This window comes from Aspergillus affinis (assembly GCF_023601865.1).
Source record: "Aspergillus affinis strain CMG 70 chromosome Unknown NODE_3_length_628324_cov_86_750800, whole genome shotgun sequence".
Taxonomy (NCBI): domain Eukaryota; kingdom Fungi; phylum Ascomycota; class Eurotiomycetes; order Eurotiales; family Aspergillaceae; genus Aspergillus; species Aspergillus affinis.
In genome coordinates this window covers 244,232-261,034 of record NW_026515784.1, presented here as the reverse complement: position 1 = coordinate 261,034, position 16,803 = coordinate 244,232, and the positions used below count along the sequence as shown (strand labels likewise).

The 16,803-nt window shown below is 53.4% G+C and overlaps 6 protein-coding genes across 6 annotated transcripts; 5 read left to right on the top strand and 1 right to left on the bottom strand.

Annotated features, from left to right (window-relative positions):
• Positions 1 to 1,233: 1,233 nt before the first annotated feature.
• Positions 1,234 to 2,427, bottom strand: KD926_007062 (metallophosphatase domain-containing protein; the record flags this gene model as incomplete). The annotated part of the gene is made up of 2 exons (XM_053100995.1): positions 1,234 to 2,174; positions 2,232 to 2,427. The coding sequence occupies 2 exons, from the start codon at positions 2,425 to 2,427 to the stop codon at positions 1,234 to 1,236; spliced, it is 1,137 nt and encodes a 378-aa protein (XP_052960740.1).
• Positions 2,428 to 2,980: 553 nt separating this feature from the next.
• KD926_007061 (putative serine palmitoyltransferase 1) lies at positions 2,981 to 4,873 on the top strand (the record flags this gene model as incomplete). Its single annotated transcript, XM_053100984.1, has 1 exon — positions 2,981 to 4,873. One exon carries the CDS (start codon positions 2,981 to 2,983, stop codon positions 4,871 to 4,873), a length of 1,893 nt encoding a protein of 630 aa, XP_052960739.1.
• Positions 4,874 to 5,700: 827 nt separating this feature from the next.
• KD926_007060 (60S ribosomal protein uL13) lies at positions 5,701 to 6,888 on the top strand (the record flags this gene model as incomplete). The annotated part of the gene is made up of 5 exons (XM_053100973.1): positions 5,701 to 5,721; positions 5,921 to 6,056; positions 6,280 to 6,333; positions 6,398 to 6,656; positions 6,750 to 6,888. The coding sequence occupies 5 exons, from the start codon at positions 5,701 to 5,703 to the stop codon at positions 6,886 to 6,888; spliced, it is 609 nt and encodes a 202-aa protein (XP_052960738.1).
• Positions 6,889 to 7,837: 949 nt separating this feature from the next.
• Positions 7,838 to 9,885, top strand: KD926_007059 (putative AMP-binding domain protein; the record flags this gene model as incomplete). The annotated part of the gene is made up of 5 exons (XM_053100960.1): positions 7,838 to 7,999; positions 8,092 to 8,287; positions 8,365 to 8,811; positions 8,875 to 9,504; positions 9,578 to 9,885. The coding sequence occupies 5 exons, from the start codon at positions 7,838 to 7,840 to the stop codon at positions 9,883 to 9,885; spliced, it is 1,743 nt and encodes a 580-aa protein (XP_052960737.1).
• A 903-nt stretch (positions 9,886 to 10,788) lies between these two features.
• On the top strand, positions 10,789 to 12,652 carry KD926_007058 (putative ubiquitin ligase complex F-box protein GRR1; the record flags this gene model as incomplete). The annotated part of the gene is made up of 3 exons (XM_053100949.1): positions 10,789 to 11,520; positions 11,576 to 12,253; positions 12,311 to 12,652. The coding sequence occupies 3 exons, from the start codon at positions 10,789 to 10,791 to the stop codon at positions 12,650 to 12,652; spliced, it is 1,752 nt and encodes a 583-aa protein (XP_052960736.1).
• Positions 12,653 to 13,537: 885 nt separating this feature from the next.
• On the top strand, positions 13,538 to 16,459 carry KD926_007057 (M28 family metallopeptidase; the record flags this gene model as incomplete). The annotated part of the gene is made up of 1 exon (XM_053100938.1): positions 13,538 to 16,459. The coding sequence occupies one exon, from the start codon at positions 13,538 to 13,540 to the stop codon at positions 16,457 to 16,459; it is 2,922 nt and encodes a 973-aa protein (XP_052960735.1).
• Positions 16,460 to 16,803: the final 344 nt, after the last annotated feature.

The following is a 16,803-nucleotide window of genomic DNA, read 5'->3' as shown; positions in this document are numbered from 1 at the left end:
TGGAGAGCGAGCGCCGCGGCCCCTCTCGACTCAGCTGAGTGTTTTTGTGCAACCCATGCCTTTTCTCTCTCTTTTTCTTTGTCTCCCACTGTCCACCCTTGTCCTTGTTCAACGTGTGCCTTTTTTTTAACAGTATTATTTTTTCTTCTTCAGGTACGACATGGCTATAGGTAAGGGGGCGGTTCTTTTTAGCTGCGGGTGGGAAAGTAAATCGAGGGGAAAGTTAATGTCATTTTTACTTGTGCATACCACGGAGTAGTTATGTACAGTAAAGTTTCTTACATACTCAGTTCTACACCTACCTACTTATCCAACATCCAACATTCATCTCCTTAGTCCTACTGAGGACCAAAGTACCTAAGGAGGGGAATTATGAATGGTACATAGACAGCTGGATACTGGATAGTGAATACGGTGGGGAAGAATGAGAGAATTAACCGCCCCGCTAACAGTGTACACATATACCTACAGAACTAGATCCTAAGCCGTTGTCGGTCATGCTCTCTCCTCTCTCTCTCGGGCGCTTACAGCATTGCATCGTACTTTTGAATGATGTTGGCCTGATGCGGATTCCCATGAGAAAATTTCGGAATGATCATGTCATGATCCAGGTCGGGTAGGTGGTGGAAAATGTCCGGATCGACACATGATCATGATGAAGAAAGAGCGCAGGACCAACTACATAGGTAGACGGCATTTTGTTTCAGTATAAAATGACATGATGACTTGTTGTCCTCTGGTTTCCAAGGGATCGTTCTCTCCCTTTGCGCCCGTTTGTTGCAATGTCGTACATCATCGATCTGAAACAGTGCCGAAATACGGAGACTCAATCGACATCTCGTCACCTATGAACACACCTTGCCGCAACTCCTGCAGAGGATTGTTGGTTTTGATTGACTCCCATGATGTAATAACCCCCCCCCGTGTTATTCTTTCCCACTAAATTCAAAGCACTAACAACACCCTTTCACTTTTTTTATTTATTTATTTATTTTTATTCTTCAAATCTAAAAAAGGCAAAGCAACCAACTGGGCCAGTGTATAAGGTGACGGATCCTGTCGCTATCCTTTCTGTTGTTCCCCCACACCTCTTCTCTTCCAAGGCAGCCATGCATCGGTCATCGGGCGAACCATACGTCAACCCTGCCCGGGTCAAAGCTCAAGCTATCTGCTGCAGGCCGGGCTAGAATTCCATCGTCGGAATCCAATCATTGCGTTGTCGGGAAAATGAGATCACACTTCCCCCGGACCAGACTTCTGCAGTGGCGCAGGTCCTGGTGGTTTCGTCCAAGTCGGCAACTCCAGGTCGACCACGATCGGGGCGTGGAAGCGTTTCCCTCCGCGGTGTGGCCAGCTGGTTGCCAGGATCGCCGCGTTGACGATGCACGTTTCGCGTCGTAGCGGTCGGGGTGTCGTCTGCTTGGCGGACTGCGGACACGATGACGGCGAATGTTGTTTTTGCCCGGGGGCGCGAGGCCGTGGGAGTGGCTGATCGTCCATAGGGCATGAGGGGTACAAGGTGTCTTGAGACGATGGCATCTTAGCCTTAACCATCGCACAGCCATGATTGTCGAGGCGCTGTGCCTTCCTACCCGTCAGATCGACAAGGCTTTGTTTTTTACTTCCTGGAACAGGCAACTCCCCTTTAACTACTTGGTCTTGGTTATCGCTCGCTTCGGGCCTCGCATTCGACGAGATGGATGACGACGCTGAACTCTGCGACCATCGTACTCGCTCGAAGCCTCGCGACTCATGGACATGGCCGCACACCGCGAGCAACGGTCGGACCCTACTTAACGCCTGACGCAGGGCCTTGCACCCAACCGCGCCCACTGCTCGGCTGTCGCAAAGGGAATGAGGCGGCGTGTGGGTGACGACAAGATCCGCATCCAATGGGATTTGATCCCAGAGTGCAGCCGCATGAGCGGATTCGTATCCATAGGCCCAGGTTCCGGGGGATTGGGAGAAGGGTGAACCAAAGACCTTGAACACAGTGTTTGGACCGTTAGGCCGGGTCAAGCGGATTAGTGCTGACTGATGCCTGAGAAGCACGATCGATGGCGATGCCGTGGTCACGATTTCCATGCATTCCTGGTGATCTTCTGGATGCTGACCGTGGAATTTTGACCCGTGCTCGGCATAGAAGGCCGCGTCTAAAGTGATGTCGTGATTCCCTGATATCCGCGTCCGACTTCAGCATCAGAGGCAACTTTCGAGTCGATATGACTGACCACAAATGACGATTTTGACTTCGAAGTCGGCCGCTGCAATCCAGTTCATCGTTTTGCGAAGCTCGGATTTGCTCCCGTGGTTGGTCAAATCCCCGGCATGGATCAAGACGTCGCCGGCGGGCAGTTTGAAGCCTGCCTCGGATGGTGTATAGGCATGTGTATCTGAGAGGCACACAAATCGTGTTCTCTGGGTCATTTTCATTTCTTTCTGTCGGATATCTGCCATGAAAAATTGGGGTGGTATCGCTTCAAAACACTTCGTAGATTCAGTGCACAGATCGAAAACGTGAGTCGGTTCCTCTGGGGGCTAAGTCAAAGAGTTGAAGTTGCCACAAGACTTGCGACTGTAAGTTAATTATTCTGCTGCATCCCAGGTAAGAATTGCATCTGCCAGATCCATGAATGCTACCGTGCAAGGTGATAGGGAAGGAATGACAGTCAAATATGCTATAGAAAAAGGATGGACCTTCTGGAACCCCGCTTACATCATCCGATCCCGTCAATGCCAAGACCCACTGCAAATCCGTAACAAGGCCGGAGTTTCCGGGTGGGGTCCAGCGCTAGTCCTAAACGGTAAGGTGATGACCGCACCGCGTCTAGAAAGTAGTACGGAGTAAGCCGAGTCTCTCTCCTTCCTCTTCTCCTGATCAGCCCAGGTCCTCGCAGCTCACCCTCGACTGACCCTTCAAACTGTCAATTAAATCTCTCATCCAATTCAATAGGGTCATCGACCAAGTCAGTCCTTGATAATGCCGCGATGGAGACGCAAAGATAAATCTCGATCCGATGAAGATACAATAACCACGCGCAACAATTTTGCTGCCTTGGCCGAGAGCTTCCAGGGTTCCCCAGCCCCGAAAATTGACTCGACAGCCGTCGCTTCTCTTCGTGCAGTGTCTGTTGGCTCTCCTGATTCGACGAAGACTACGACCTCTCCCACGAACCAGACTCTTCCTAACCCTACGGCAGCTCAAAGGCTCGCGAAGCAGCATGCCGAATTTGGTCCCCTAGGCGATCCCTCCCATCTCTACACCAGTGAACATCCTGGCGGCGAGATCCCCGACCCGATTCTTGATGAACCGCCTTATTTCATCGCGTTAACCACTTATATCAGCTTCCTGGTTCTAATTTTCCTCGGTCACTTCCATGATGGCGTTGCGAAGTGGACCCGATCCCACACGTATCGACACTTGAGGCCGCGCAACGGCTATGCCTCGCTGTACAGTGATTTCGAGAGCTTCTATACGCGTCGATTGAAGCAAAGAATCAACGACTGTTTTGAACGGCCCACGACTGGTGTTCCCGGAAGATATATTACCTTACTCGACCGGCGATCATATGATGACAATCTGAATTTCCAGTTGACTGGGACAACCACAGACACGCTGAACTTGAGCTCGTACAACTATCTTGGCTTTGCCCAGTCTGAAGGGCCCTGTTCCGATAACGCCGAAGAAGTTATTCGGCAGGATGGTATCAGCATGTCAGGCAGCTGCGGTGACGCATCGACGTCGAAGCTCCACGTCGAGGTGGAAAACCAAGTGGCGCGTTTCGTGGGGAAGGAGGATGCCGTTATCTTCTCTATGGGATTTGTTACGAACGCGACTATCTTTCCCGCGATCATGGAGAAAGGATGTTTGATCTTGTCCGATGAGCTCAACCATGCGTCCATCCGGTTTGGTGCGCGTCTCTCGGGAGCTGCCATCCAGGTGTTTGCGCACAACAACATGGCTGATCTTGAGAAGCGATTGAGAGAAGCAATCTCCCAGGGCCAGCCCCGTACCCACCGACCGTGGAAGAAGATTCTCGTCACGGTGGAAGGCTTATTCTCCATGGAAGGCACTATGTGCAACCTCCCTCGGATTCTCGAACTCAAGAAGAGATACAAATTCCATCTCTTTATCGACGAAGCTCATTCGATTGGTGCTGTCGGTCCCCGTGGCCGTGGCGTGTGTGATTACTTCAAGATTGACCCTGCTGAGGTCGACATTCTGATGGGCACTTTCACCAAATCCTTTGGTGCCAATGGCGGCTATGTCGCCGCGGACAAAGCGATCATTGACAAAATTCGCTGCACCAACGCCGGTCAAATATATGGTGAAGCTCCCGCACCATCGGTCCTCGCTCAGATTCATTCCTCGTTTCGCCTGATCGCTGATGAGGACCCCCTGCATCCGGGCGAGGGCCGCGAGCGGGTGCAACGGCTTGCCTTCAACTCGCGTTATCTCCGGCTAGGACTCAAAAGACTTGGATTTATCGTGTACGGCCACGACGACTCGCCTATCGTACCGCTGATGCTGTACAATCCCGCCAAAATGTCGGCATTTTCGCACGAAATGCTCAAACGCAAGATCTCGGTGGTGGTAGTGACCTACCCTGCTACGCCGCTAGAGCTCTCCCGTGTGCGTTTCTGTCTATCCGCAGCACACACCAAAGATGATCTCGACCGCCTGTTGATGGTGTGTGACGAGGTTGGCAACGCTTTGCGCCTGAAGTACTCGACCGGAATTGCAGGCGGGCTGAGGGAACCTCTCTCCGCGGACTCGGAGAGAGGGGGTCGGAAAGCGATTGAACCTCCTCGCTGGACTCTGCAGGAGGTCATTGAACGGGGCACGCGAGACGCAAACCTGCCCTTGTATTGAAAAAGGAATACGATATGAACGGTCTATGACCCACTTGATGCTGTGATGGCGCCAATGCTCTTTTTTTCTCTTCTTACATTCGTTTGTTGAACCGGCATATATTGTGAATACCATGTGACTATGTCTATATACCTCACTAGGAGGATCAATTATTTAATTGTAATAATATATACAAGAATATAAAATAAGGAATACAAGACCATTTTCCCGTGCATGAAGACAAGTTCAAGACTATTCGGTGAGCGAAGAAGGGAAACCAAGAAGTAATACATTCACAATCAAGAGGCTGCAGGATGAACAAAGGAATCATACTACTAGTCCAGCTAATTAATTATTCAAATTGGGCGTCTTGGGTTACAGTGGCTCTGTTCATCAAACTCCGGAGGCTACCTATCGGGGAGGATCGATATTGCGGGGATGGGGGTTACAGAGTAGCCGCGTAGCGCCAACCTTTTGACATCAGAGTCGGAAGGGAAGAGTCGACAACTGCTCTAATTTAAAGACCGGTGGATCACTCTGCCCAGTTTAAAGGCCATGCTAAGGACTGAAGTTCAAGGGAAAGAGTGGAAGGCCCAGGCTGGACCGGGCGGGGCCACGTGACCGAACGGCACGGGATTGGCCGGGCATTAGGGCTGGGGCCCTCGATCTTCCACAAAGGGAGCCTCGCTTAAGCGACCCTCACGACAGTGCGAACCATCCGACTTCGTGGTGAGCGTTGAACCTGCCCACAACGACAACAACCGCCGACAACATACATCCCAAGGGAGTATCCTAGAGCCGTGCTCTTCTTTTCGCCGGATATTTTCCTTAAGAGACGACAGAGCAGGATGTCCACCCAAGAGCCAGTCGTGCGTACCACCACCCATCTGCTCCCCCTTCACATGCATCCCGACGCCATGGGCCCCCGTGATATCTAGAAGATGTCGGAAGGAAGATGAGGAAGAGCAAGGAGAATATGATCAATGGGAAATGGCGTTCATCGAATGACAGACAATCTTTGGATTGAGAGATCAGAATCGCTGACTTGTGTTGGATCGTTTTTAATAGGTCGTCATTGACGGCAAGGGACATCTCCTTGGTCGCCTGGCCAGCACTGTTGCTAAGCAGCTGCTCAACGGCCAGAAGATCGTCGTTGTGAGATGTGAAGCCCTCAACATCTCCGGCGAGTTCTTCCGCGCGAAGTGTACGTGATCAAAACCCGGTCTTTTTCTTTTTGTTTGGCTACGCACAATCTATTTTTCTTGTCTGGGGTTTTTGCTGGTGGCGCCAATGTTAGGGATCAGAATATCAAGGATATATGGATGGACAGCAAACGGCATCATGCGCAACGAAGCGATGGGAGAATTTGGATATTGTGCTACAACTGGGTTTATTGCAGACGACTGACTTGGGATTCCGGAATACAGTGAAGTACCACGCCTACCTTCGCAAGATGACCCGTTTCAACCCTACCCGCGGAGGTAAGTCGACACAACCCCGAGAAAAAATGGTCACAACCGGGACAGACGTTAATCGTGAACTCAGGTCCCTTCCACTTCCGTGCCCCCTCTCGCATCTTCTACAAGGCCGTCCGTGGCATGATTCCCCACAAGACCGCCCGTGGTACCGCCGCCATGGAGAGGCTGAAGGTCTTCGAGGGTGTCCCCCCTCCCTACGACAAGAAGAAGCGCGTCGTCGTTCCCCAGGCTCTGCGTGTCCTCCGCCTCCGCCCCGGCCGCAAGTACTGCACCGTCGGCCGTCTCAGCCACGAGGTTGGCTGGAAGTACCAGGATGTTGTTGCTAGGTGCGTATACCATTGGAGTCCCAGGTTGGATGGGACGTTTCGAGTTGGAAGAAGTTCAGGATGGGCGATGGCTAACGGGAATTACTACTACAGACTCGAGGAGCGCAGAAAGGTCAAGAGCAGTGCATACTACGAGCGCAAGAAGGCCGCTCGCCGCCAACTCACCCACGCTCAGAAGTCGGCGGGTGTTAACGAGAAGACCAAGAGCCAGCTCGCTGAGTACGGATATTAGATACCTAGTTGCGCGGCCGGTTGCTTGTGTCTGTGATGGGATGGGTTGGGATCGCGAGCGGTTTTCTTTCAGCGGAGTGGTGGACGGCGAACCGATCGACCTTTTTCTCACCGTCCCTACCCTGTCATGAAAATCCACAATAACTCATGTTGTGACGCACATGGGGGGTTTGGGGAAACCGATTTCTGTTTATAAAAAAACTACGGAGTCGCTTGGGATGAAAGGTTGTTCAAAATAGCTGACCGTTATTTCGCGCCGTGGCGGTTTAATCCAAAGAATTTTTCTTTCAGAGTTCAAAACAAAAAAATGACTCTTTACGACTTGGACTGTTACAACTTTTCCTTCTGTTCTCATTCTTCACTTAGGCTTATTCGCCTCTACTTCCTTGGCTGCTGCCATTCTCTCCGTTCACCCGACATGATCCAGGACCCTGCAAACCCATCACGGTAACCCCATGCGACAATCTCTTTTCGAGGAGAGAATGTAAAGAGAAATAATGCGATACCAAAATCACCAAACCTCTAATCGATACCCTTCTGGATCATCTCTAGCCGCCGTGCGAGTGTGGAGCTGCATGTGATGACTGTGACGAGATCCCGTAGTGATCACTGATCATTCGGGGCCAAGATCACCCGCCTGACCAGCGTTCCTTGTGACAACCGATGACTCGATTTAGTTCAACTTTGAGTTTCCTCGATCATGGATGATCCTGTCCATCAGTAGACGTAGCTACTCCTACAGTTACTCCATAATCTGAAGGGCGGAATGCGACTCCCGACCTCCGCTTCTCCGCGGCCCGAGAAAAAGCGCTTCCCCGCATTGTCTGGCGTTCTCCAACTTTCCCTACCGACTCTCTCGCGCACCCTCGCTTGTGCCCTGATTCTCTCATGGCTTCATGCCCCTTTGCTCCTGTCATCTCCTCTGTTCCCCCTCCTTGATTGGAGTCATCATGTCAGCTGCGAAATCCCGTTTGTCGAGCCTGTTAGGGCATTTGATCCCTGCTCAAAGCAAGGGCCCTACCGCATCGCCCGCACCATTTGAACACTCGCTCAATTTCCATACCCTCTCGCCGACGACCTTCCTGCCTCGGGCGGCGGCTATCGAGCCAGAGGTGAGTCACTGCTCAATTCAACAGTGCTAAGCTAGTTTGTGGTGCCGGTGATGATCTAACGAGGGTAATCTATGACGCTTCGGTCAATGTAGGCGGAGGCAATTGTTCACATCACGGCCAATAGCCAAATCCTACGGAGAACATATCTCGAGACGGCTGATCGAGCTCGAGGTCTTGCGTACTATCTGAAGAAACGGGGGTGGAAGAGAGTCGGCATTCTTTGCCCTAATACGCCCGCTTTCCTGGAGTCGATCTTCGGGATTGCCGCTGCGGGAGCTGTCAATGTTGGTAAGGGAGCTCTTCTAATATCAATTGGTTTCTTAAGGTCTATACGCTGACAAAGGGATGTCTACACTCGGCTTTAGCTGTGAACTACCGCCTCAAGCCTGATGATATCGAGTATATCTTCACGCACTCGGATGTCGAAGCAATTATTGTAGACGAAGAGTACCTTCCCCTTCTTGAGTCGTATAGAAAGTCGAATCCAAATATCTCCATCGTCGTTGATACCGACACGGACGCCACAGAAGGCCAAGTGTCTGGCCCTTTTGACGACGCGGTTCTGGATGGCTTGAAGTATGACGCGGACACCGGTGCCAAGGGATGGGCCGGGCTCGAGAGCCAAGCAGCCTCCGAAGACGACATCGTTGCCCTAGCCTACACCAGTGGCACCACGGCCCGACCCAAAGGTGTCGAATACACTCATCGGGGTTGCTATCTTGCCGCCTTGGGTAACGTGATCGAGTCTGGTCTCAATACTCATTATGGCCGCTGTGGTTATTTATGGACTTTACCGATGTTCCATGCGATGGGTACAGTAGCCCTTTCCCCTCGGGGTCTTGAGGAGTTCGATCTATTTTGCTGATTCTTCTCAGGCTGGTCATTTCCCTGGGCCGTCACAGCAGTCCGCGGGACTCACTACTGTCTACGGAAGATTGACTACCCTCAGATCTGGAAATTGCTGAAGGAAGAGGACATCACTCATTTCAATGCGGCGCCGACGGTGAATACGCTCCTCTGCAATGCCAGCGAGGCCGAGCGTCTTGCATCGCCCGTGCAGGTAACGGTGGCAGCCAGTCCTCCCACACCTCATCTCTTCGAACAGATGACCAATCTGAACCTGCATCCTGTCCATGTGTACGGGATGACGGAGACCTACGGACCCATTACCAAGGGCTATCACATGCCGTCATGGGACCATTTACCCCCGAAGGAGAAGTACAAGCGGATGGCGCGACAGGGACATGGTTTCGTTACCAGTCTCCCGGTGCGCGTCATCAGAACCGACGTCCCCGAAGGCACCATCGTCGACGTCTCCCGCGACGGGTCGGAGATCGGCGAGGTCGTGTTCGTCGGGAATATCACCGCACGGGGCTACTACAAGGACCCGGAGGCTACACGGAAGCTCTTCGCCGGAGGGGTCCTCCATTCGGGAGATTTGGCCGTTTGGCATCCCGACGGAGCGATCCAGATCCTGGACCGAGCCAAAGACATTATCATCAGCGGTAAGTCCTCCCCTCTAGTTCAGGTCGCGATAAGATTGAGCATTAGTTACTAATACGTTATTGGGGGAGTCAGGCGGAGAAAATATATCCTCGGTCGCGCTGGAGTCTATGCTGGTCACGCATCCCGAAATTCTAGAAGCCGGCGTGGTGTCCGTGCCAGATACCCACTGGGGCGAGCGACCCAAGGCGTTCGTTACGGTGAAACCGGGGCAACAACTACAGGGCCAGGAGGTCATCGAGTGGGCCCGGAATGTCAGCGGAATCAGTAAGTTTATGATCCCGCGGGAGGTGGAGGTAGTGGCGGAACTACCCAAGACCAGTACCGGGAAGTTGAGGAAAAATGTGCTCCGGGAGTGGGCAAAGGGGGGAAGTCGAACATGAGAGGTTGCCATGTTGAGGATCGCGATTGAGGGTGGATATGAAGGATCTGGGCGGAGTCAGGATATATAGATCGATTGATCGCAAGACCATCGTCTCCCGGTTGGGAAGGGAGGCACTGGACCGGGGCTACGAAGGGGATCCAGGCTGTTCAAAACGAAAGGGAAAACAGAAAATAGGAATATTGATAGTTCCCAATAGACTCAAACGCAGGATAGAAACTGTGGAAAAACTACAGGAATTCTTCAGCGACGTCTGGCATTGCACAGTCAGCAGGGCTTATCCGCCCTTCCCTTCCCTTGCAGTTCTCACGTCGTCACAGCCGCCCGATCGCCTTCACAATTCCTCTCAACCCTGCTGATTCTATTTATTGCCCTTCTGCTCCTCCCCCCAGGGATCTCAACAGCTGAGGTGCTCCCCACGGAGAATTCTATTCCCTTTCCTGGGACTCTTCTTCCCATTCTTCCCATTCTTCCTTCTTTTCTCCTCTTACCCCCGCCATTTCTGGACCGTCGCCCTTTGGCCTTCCTTCCTTCAGCACCCGACGCGCGCTGTTCCCCCCCTAAGCGCCTTCAACTCTCTTGCCTCATCCTTGACCAAGCTTTCTAATTTTAGACATCCTGGACAAGGTCAGGCAGCTTTCTGATCCGTCACCTTCACCCGCATCCGCGTCCACCCAACCTTACTCCGTATTAGGTTGAAGGGGCGATCGCAAATTCACAGCTCCGCCCGGCTTACACCCCCCTCTCCCCTCCTCTTCGGTCGGCCTTCTTTCTCTATGGTTTTCTGAGGATATTCCCGTCTATGCCGTCCAGTCTTCCTCCGTTGGTGAGATAGACACATCGCAGCGTTATCTGGAACAGAAAACCGATCTTTTTGGAGATTCGATCCTCGACGGCATCCCTCATGCCCCGCTCACGGCAACCCGCTCGATTCTCGAGTGAAGCCCCCTCCGAGTCCTCGAACTCGACCTCCCCGGACCGAACCGTTGACGACGATACCGACTTCTTCACGTCCCAGGCAAATGACTCGCAATCGTCGGTCGGGCTCGGCACCGTTCGGGACCTGAACGGCCACATCGATCATGAAGCGATGCTCCCGCCGATCGGACGCCTGCCCCCCGAGATCCTGATCGCCATCTTCTCGAAACTCAGTGCGCCAAGGGATATGCTAAGTTGCATGATGGTGTGTCGAGGATGGGCCGCGAACTGCGTTGGGATACTATGGCACCGGCCATCCTGTAATAACTGGACCAACATGAAAAGCATCACGGGATCCGTCGGCGCCGCCAACGCTTTCTTTCCCTACTCGGAGCTCATCAGGAGACTCAATCTTTCGGCCCTCACGGCGGATGTCAGCGATGGCACTGTGATTCCCTTCGCGCAGTGCAAACGGATCGAGCGTCTCACGTTGACAAATTGCTCCAAGTTGACGGACAAGGGTGTGTCGGATGTGGTGGAAGGCAACCGGTATCTACAAGCGTTGGACGTGTCGGAGTTGCGTTCCTTGACAGATCACACCCTGTACGCCGTGGCTCGGAATTGCCCTCGCCTTCAAGGGCTGAATATCACCGGATGCATCAAGGTTACGGACGACTCGTTGATCGTCGTGTCGCAAAATTGTCGGCAGATCAAAAGAGTGAGTGAAATCTCCCTAGGTGTGTATGCATGCTTTGTGTCTAACCTCGGTACAGTTGAAACTCAACGGCGTCGCCCAAGTTACGGGTCGAGCCATTCTGTCCTTCGCCCAGAACTGTCCGGCTATTCTCGAGATCGACCTTCACAACTGCAACCTTGTCAATAGTTCCTCCGTTACTTCTCTCATGGCTACGCTGCCTAACCTCCGCGAGCTCCGACTCGCTCATTGCACTTCGATAGACGATATGGCATTCCTAGATCTACCAAGGCATCATTCCATGGACAGTCTGCGCATACTGGACCTGACGGCCTGTGAGAGTGTTCGCGATGAATCTGTGGAACGTATCATTCAGTCGGCCCCTCGTCTACGAAACTTGGTCCTGGCGAAATGTCGATTTATCACCGACCGTGCGGTGTGGGCCATTTGCAAACTCGGGAAGAATTTGCATTATGTCCACCTGGGTCACTGCTCAAACATCACCGATGCCGCGGTGATCCAGTTAGTGAAGTCCTGCAACCGGATCCGGTATATCGACCTGGCCTGTTGCAACCGCTTGACGAATGCGAGTGTTCAGCAGCTCGCGACGTTACCGAAACTAAGACGGATCGGACTGGTCAAGTGTCAGTTGATTACCGACGACAGTATCCTGGCTTTGGCACGACCCAAGGTTTCCGTTGGGGTGAGTTGCTTGGAGCGAGTCCATCTAAGCTACTGCATCAGGTTGAGCATGGATGTAAGTTATCTTCCTAAGCCGTGCTGGGAAAGTCAATGGAAATACTGACCTGAGTAGGGAATTCATGCGTTGCTTAATAATTGTCCTCGACTTACCCACCTCAGTCTTACCGGCGTGCAGGAGTTCCTGCGGCCGGAACTCACCATGTTCTGTCGCGAAGCACCTTCAGAGTTCACTCATCAGCAACGCGATGTCTTTTGCGTGTTCAGTGGCGACGGAGTGTGTCGACTCCGGGACTACCTCAACCGAAACGTAACTCCTCAGCGGGATCTGACCGAGGTTACCATGTATGACGACGACGATGAATTAGACGAAGAAGAGGGCCAAGTGACCGGCCTGATGCATGCGACTGCTATTAACGACGACGATTACATTGACATCGGACATCCTCAAGCCTGATGATACCCCTCTCTTGTCCTCTCTTTTCCCTTCCACTTGAGCGTGTCTGTTTTCGACCATTTCTAGCCCTATTCACCAGCCTTTACCTGATTTCCTATTTTCTTCTTCTTTGATATCTATCTCTTCCTATCACTTTCCTTCTTTTCCTACCCATATGTTCGGCTGTGTTTATTTCCTTTTTTGTCTAGCTCTCCCTTATCAAATGATCTTGGCCGAGGCCTCGACAAAGGTTCGGATTTGTTCGCCAGTTCATCGGCTGGCAAGTGCATTGGTAGCGGTCTACCACTCGGGAGGGTGTTCTGCTTCTGTTTATTATTATGATCCCCGTGGGATGATTGTTCGGGTTTAGGCATATTCGAGAACACTATTGGAACCAGGGTGCCAACCAACGAGGTGTGGTAGCAAGTAGAGACGGCATGGATGGGACCAACAGCACCGCTGGCGGAGATTCCACCAGCACCAATCCAGGATAGATCCCATCGAAGGGGTTTATATACGTACGGGGCACCGTTGCATCTCCCACTATTTCCTAATGGATACTTTTGCATGGAAAATGAAAATGGCGTTGGGGCTGGTGCGGTCTCTGTGTTCATATTGCGCATACTGTTTGTTGATATTTTCATAGCCAGAGACTACATACATTCACATATCCACAATTGAGTTTCAAGAGTAACTTGGACAATTCCTGCTCTAAAGTACCCATTCATACAAATTTGGCGGCAGAGGTACGCGGGAGCAGATCCCGCGCGGGTCACCTGTCAAGCCTCCCCGCTCTTAGTCTCTTCCGCCTTCCGCTTTCTTGCATCATTTCTTTCCCTCCGCATCTTCTCCTCACTGCATTCCTTCTCGCCTCCGTCTTCTCCCTTCGACAAAACGAGCTTGTTCATGGCTCCTCCCAAACTGTCGCGGGTTAACCCGCTGGCATTTACTCCCTGGCCGGTCACTCTTGTCACCGCGACTGTGTATCTGGCCCTGGTAATCCCTCTACTCGTCATCCATCACGTCGTGCCGTCAGCTCCTAGCTCCGACCCGAGCGGATTGAACCTCACCGAAGCCTGGGCCGATCTTCAGGTTCTCTCCAGCAGTTTCCATCCATACAACTCCCGCCGCAACGATGTCGTCCATGATTGGCTGCTCACCCGGATCGACGAGATCGTAAACGCCGCTTCCCCGGGATTGCCTAACGACGAGAAACCCGACGTGTTTGTTTTCGACGACGACCGCTCGAACCTGACATTCACCGGCAGCACGATCACCGCCGCCGAGCTAGGGGTCTATTTCGAAGGCACCAACATCATCGTCTACATTCGGCGCCCGGGCGATAATCCGGACCAGTGGTGGGAGGACCCAAACGGAACGCCGAGGGCCCCCGGAGGGGTGCTAGTGAATTCCCATTACGACAGCGTCTCGACGGGATTCGGAGCCACCGATGACGGGGTAGGCGTCGTTACCTGCCTGCAGCTGATCAAATACTTTACGTCGCCGGGAAATGCCCCGCGACGGGGCTTGGTGGTGTTGTTCAACAATGGCGAGGAGGACTTCCTGAACGGAGCGCGCGTGTACAGCCAACATCCGATCTCCCGCTTGCCTCATACTTTCTTGAACCTGGAGGGCGCCGGCGCCGGCGGTCGCGCGGCCCTCTTCCGCAGCACCGACACCGAGGTGACCCGGCCGTATCTGCAATCGCCGCACCCGTTCGGCTCGGTGCTGGCGGCTAACGGGTTCGACATGCATTTGATCAGCAGTCAGACTGACTATGTGGTTTTCAACGGCGACCTGGGGCTGCGGGGACTGGATGTGGCGTTCATTGAGCCGCGAGCCAGGTATCACACGAACCAGGATGACGCGCGACACACGAGCAAGGACTCGCTTTGGCATATGCTCTCGGCCGCGGTGGCCACCACGACGGAACTGGTATCCGACGCGAGCGATCAGTTTGACGGCCCACCGTCTAAGCCTCAAGACAAGATCTCCAGCGGGACCGGGTCGAAAGCTGTCTGGTTCGACCTGTTCGGCAGTACCTTCGTCGTGTTCCGTCTGCACACGCTGTTTGCCTTGTCAGTGACGCTGCTCATCGTGGCGCCTCTGACCCTGCTCTTCACGAGCATCGCCCTCACGCGAGCCGACAAGATGTACCTGTTCCGGTCGTCGGCCAAGTCGGAGGATGGTCTCGAGACGGTCTCGTTGCAAGGTCTTCGTGGCTTCTTCCGGTTCCCGTCGCTGTTTGTGATCCCGACCGGCGTCACCGTGGGGCTGGCTTACCTGGTGACGAAAGTGAACCCCTTCATCGTTCACGGCAGTGAGTATTCCGTCTGGAGCATGATGATCTCGGCCTGGGTGTTCCTGGCTTGGTTCGTCTCCCGGGTGGCCGACTTCGCTCGACCGTCGGCTTTGCACCGCGTTTACACCCTCACGTGGCTATTTGTCGTGGCGTGGGTTCTGCAGGTCATTGCCACCGTCTACGAACACCAGAGAGGACTAGCGGGAGGATATTTCATCTTCTTCTTGTATTCCGGCGTCTTCCTCGCCACCTGGATCTCATACCTGGAGCTCTTCTCCCTGCCGCGGAAGACGGAGTATGCCAATCAGGTTCGGCCGGTTTCGAGGCGTCCTAGCAGCTACGGGAGTCGACTGGGCACGACACACAGCCAACGCGACGATGGGCTGGAGGAGAATGAGGGGGGAGAGGAAGACGAAACCGATCCAGATGCCGAGGAGGAGCCGACGGAGTCGACGTCCCTGCTGGGCGGTGGACAACGGACGACTTTTGCCAACTACGTGCGGGTGGCCGGCGAGAATGGGTATTACACGGATCGAGATGGAGAAGACGAAAACCCTCAGGTCTACGGTCGCGAGCAGGCCTGGAGCTTGCACCTGCCCAAATGGACGTGGGTCTTGCAGTTCCTCCTCATCGCGCCGATCGTCCTGATTTTGGTAGGCCCTCTTGCGCTACTGCTTACCAGTGCGCTCCACCAGACGGGGCAGGACGGCAGCCCTCGCCTGTTCGTATACATCGCCGTGGCCGTCTTGACTACGCTCCTCTTATTGCCGCTCCTTCCCTTCATCCACCGTTACACCTACCACCTGCCGATGTTCTTGCTGTTGGTGCTACTGGGCACGTTGGTGTACAATTTGGTTGCGTTCCCCTTCTCGGAGAGCAACCGTGTGAAACTCTACTTCATGCAGGAGGTCGACCTGGACAATGGCAGCAACCGGGCGTCGCTGACGGGCATGCCGCCCTTTGTGGAGGACGTGGCCAAGGATCTCCCCAGTGCCGCCGGCCAAAATGTCAGCTGCGCGTGGCTTGGCAATCGCAGCAAGTGCGCCTGGGCCGGGCTGACTCCCCTGGTCACGGCGCAGCACCCCGACGAACGCCAACCACCAATGGCCGACTGGGTCTCGTTCAACATCTCCCGGTCGACCAATGACTCGCGGGCCCGCTTCGAGGTGTCGGGACTAAATACGCGCGCCTGCAAAATCGTCTTTGACCGGCCCATCTCCGGCTTCCACGTCGACAACGGCGCCGTCGATCCTCGCTTCCCGCACACCTCCTCCACAGGCATCAAGGAGGTCCGGCTCTGGAGCCGCACCTGGGACCGGTCCTGGCACGTCGACATCGAATGGACGGACGAGCGGGATGCAGTAGACCAGGATCTCAGCGGACGGGTCGTGTGCCTCTGGAGCGATCACAACCAGGTCGGGCTGATTCCCGCCCTGGATGAAATCATGCAGTTCGCGCCGGTGTGGGTAGCGGTGAGTAAACTGACGGATGGATTGGTGGAGGGAAGTCGGGCGTTTAGCATTTAATTTTTTAACAATGCGTTGGCTTTTGAGCGTGGGGGATGATTGTTTTTTTTTTTTTTCTTTTTCTTTTTCTTTGATGGCTCATGAATATGGATGATTCAGTTAGCTAGTAGGGTGTTATATTAGGTGTTTCTTTCTTTCTCTTTCGGTCTTATCTGGCAGCTCTATTCTTGTTCCAGCTCTACAGAGTAGATAGCTTTTCTTTTGCCTTTTGATTCGTTTCTGTCGTGCCTTGTCCAAGACGAGTTCAAGGTGCTTTTTAGGTAGGTAGTTAGGTACTTACTCGCCCGTTTGCTTAGGTACGTATACGGAATAGTTAATTAGGTATGAATCAGCCATCTGTTTTC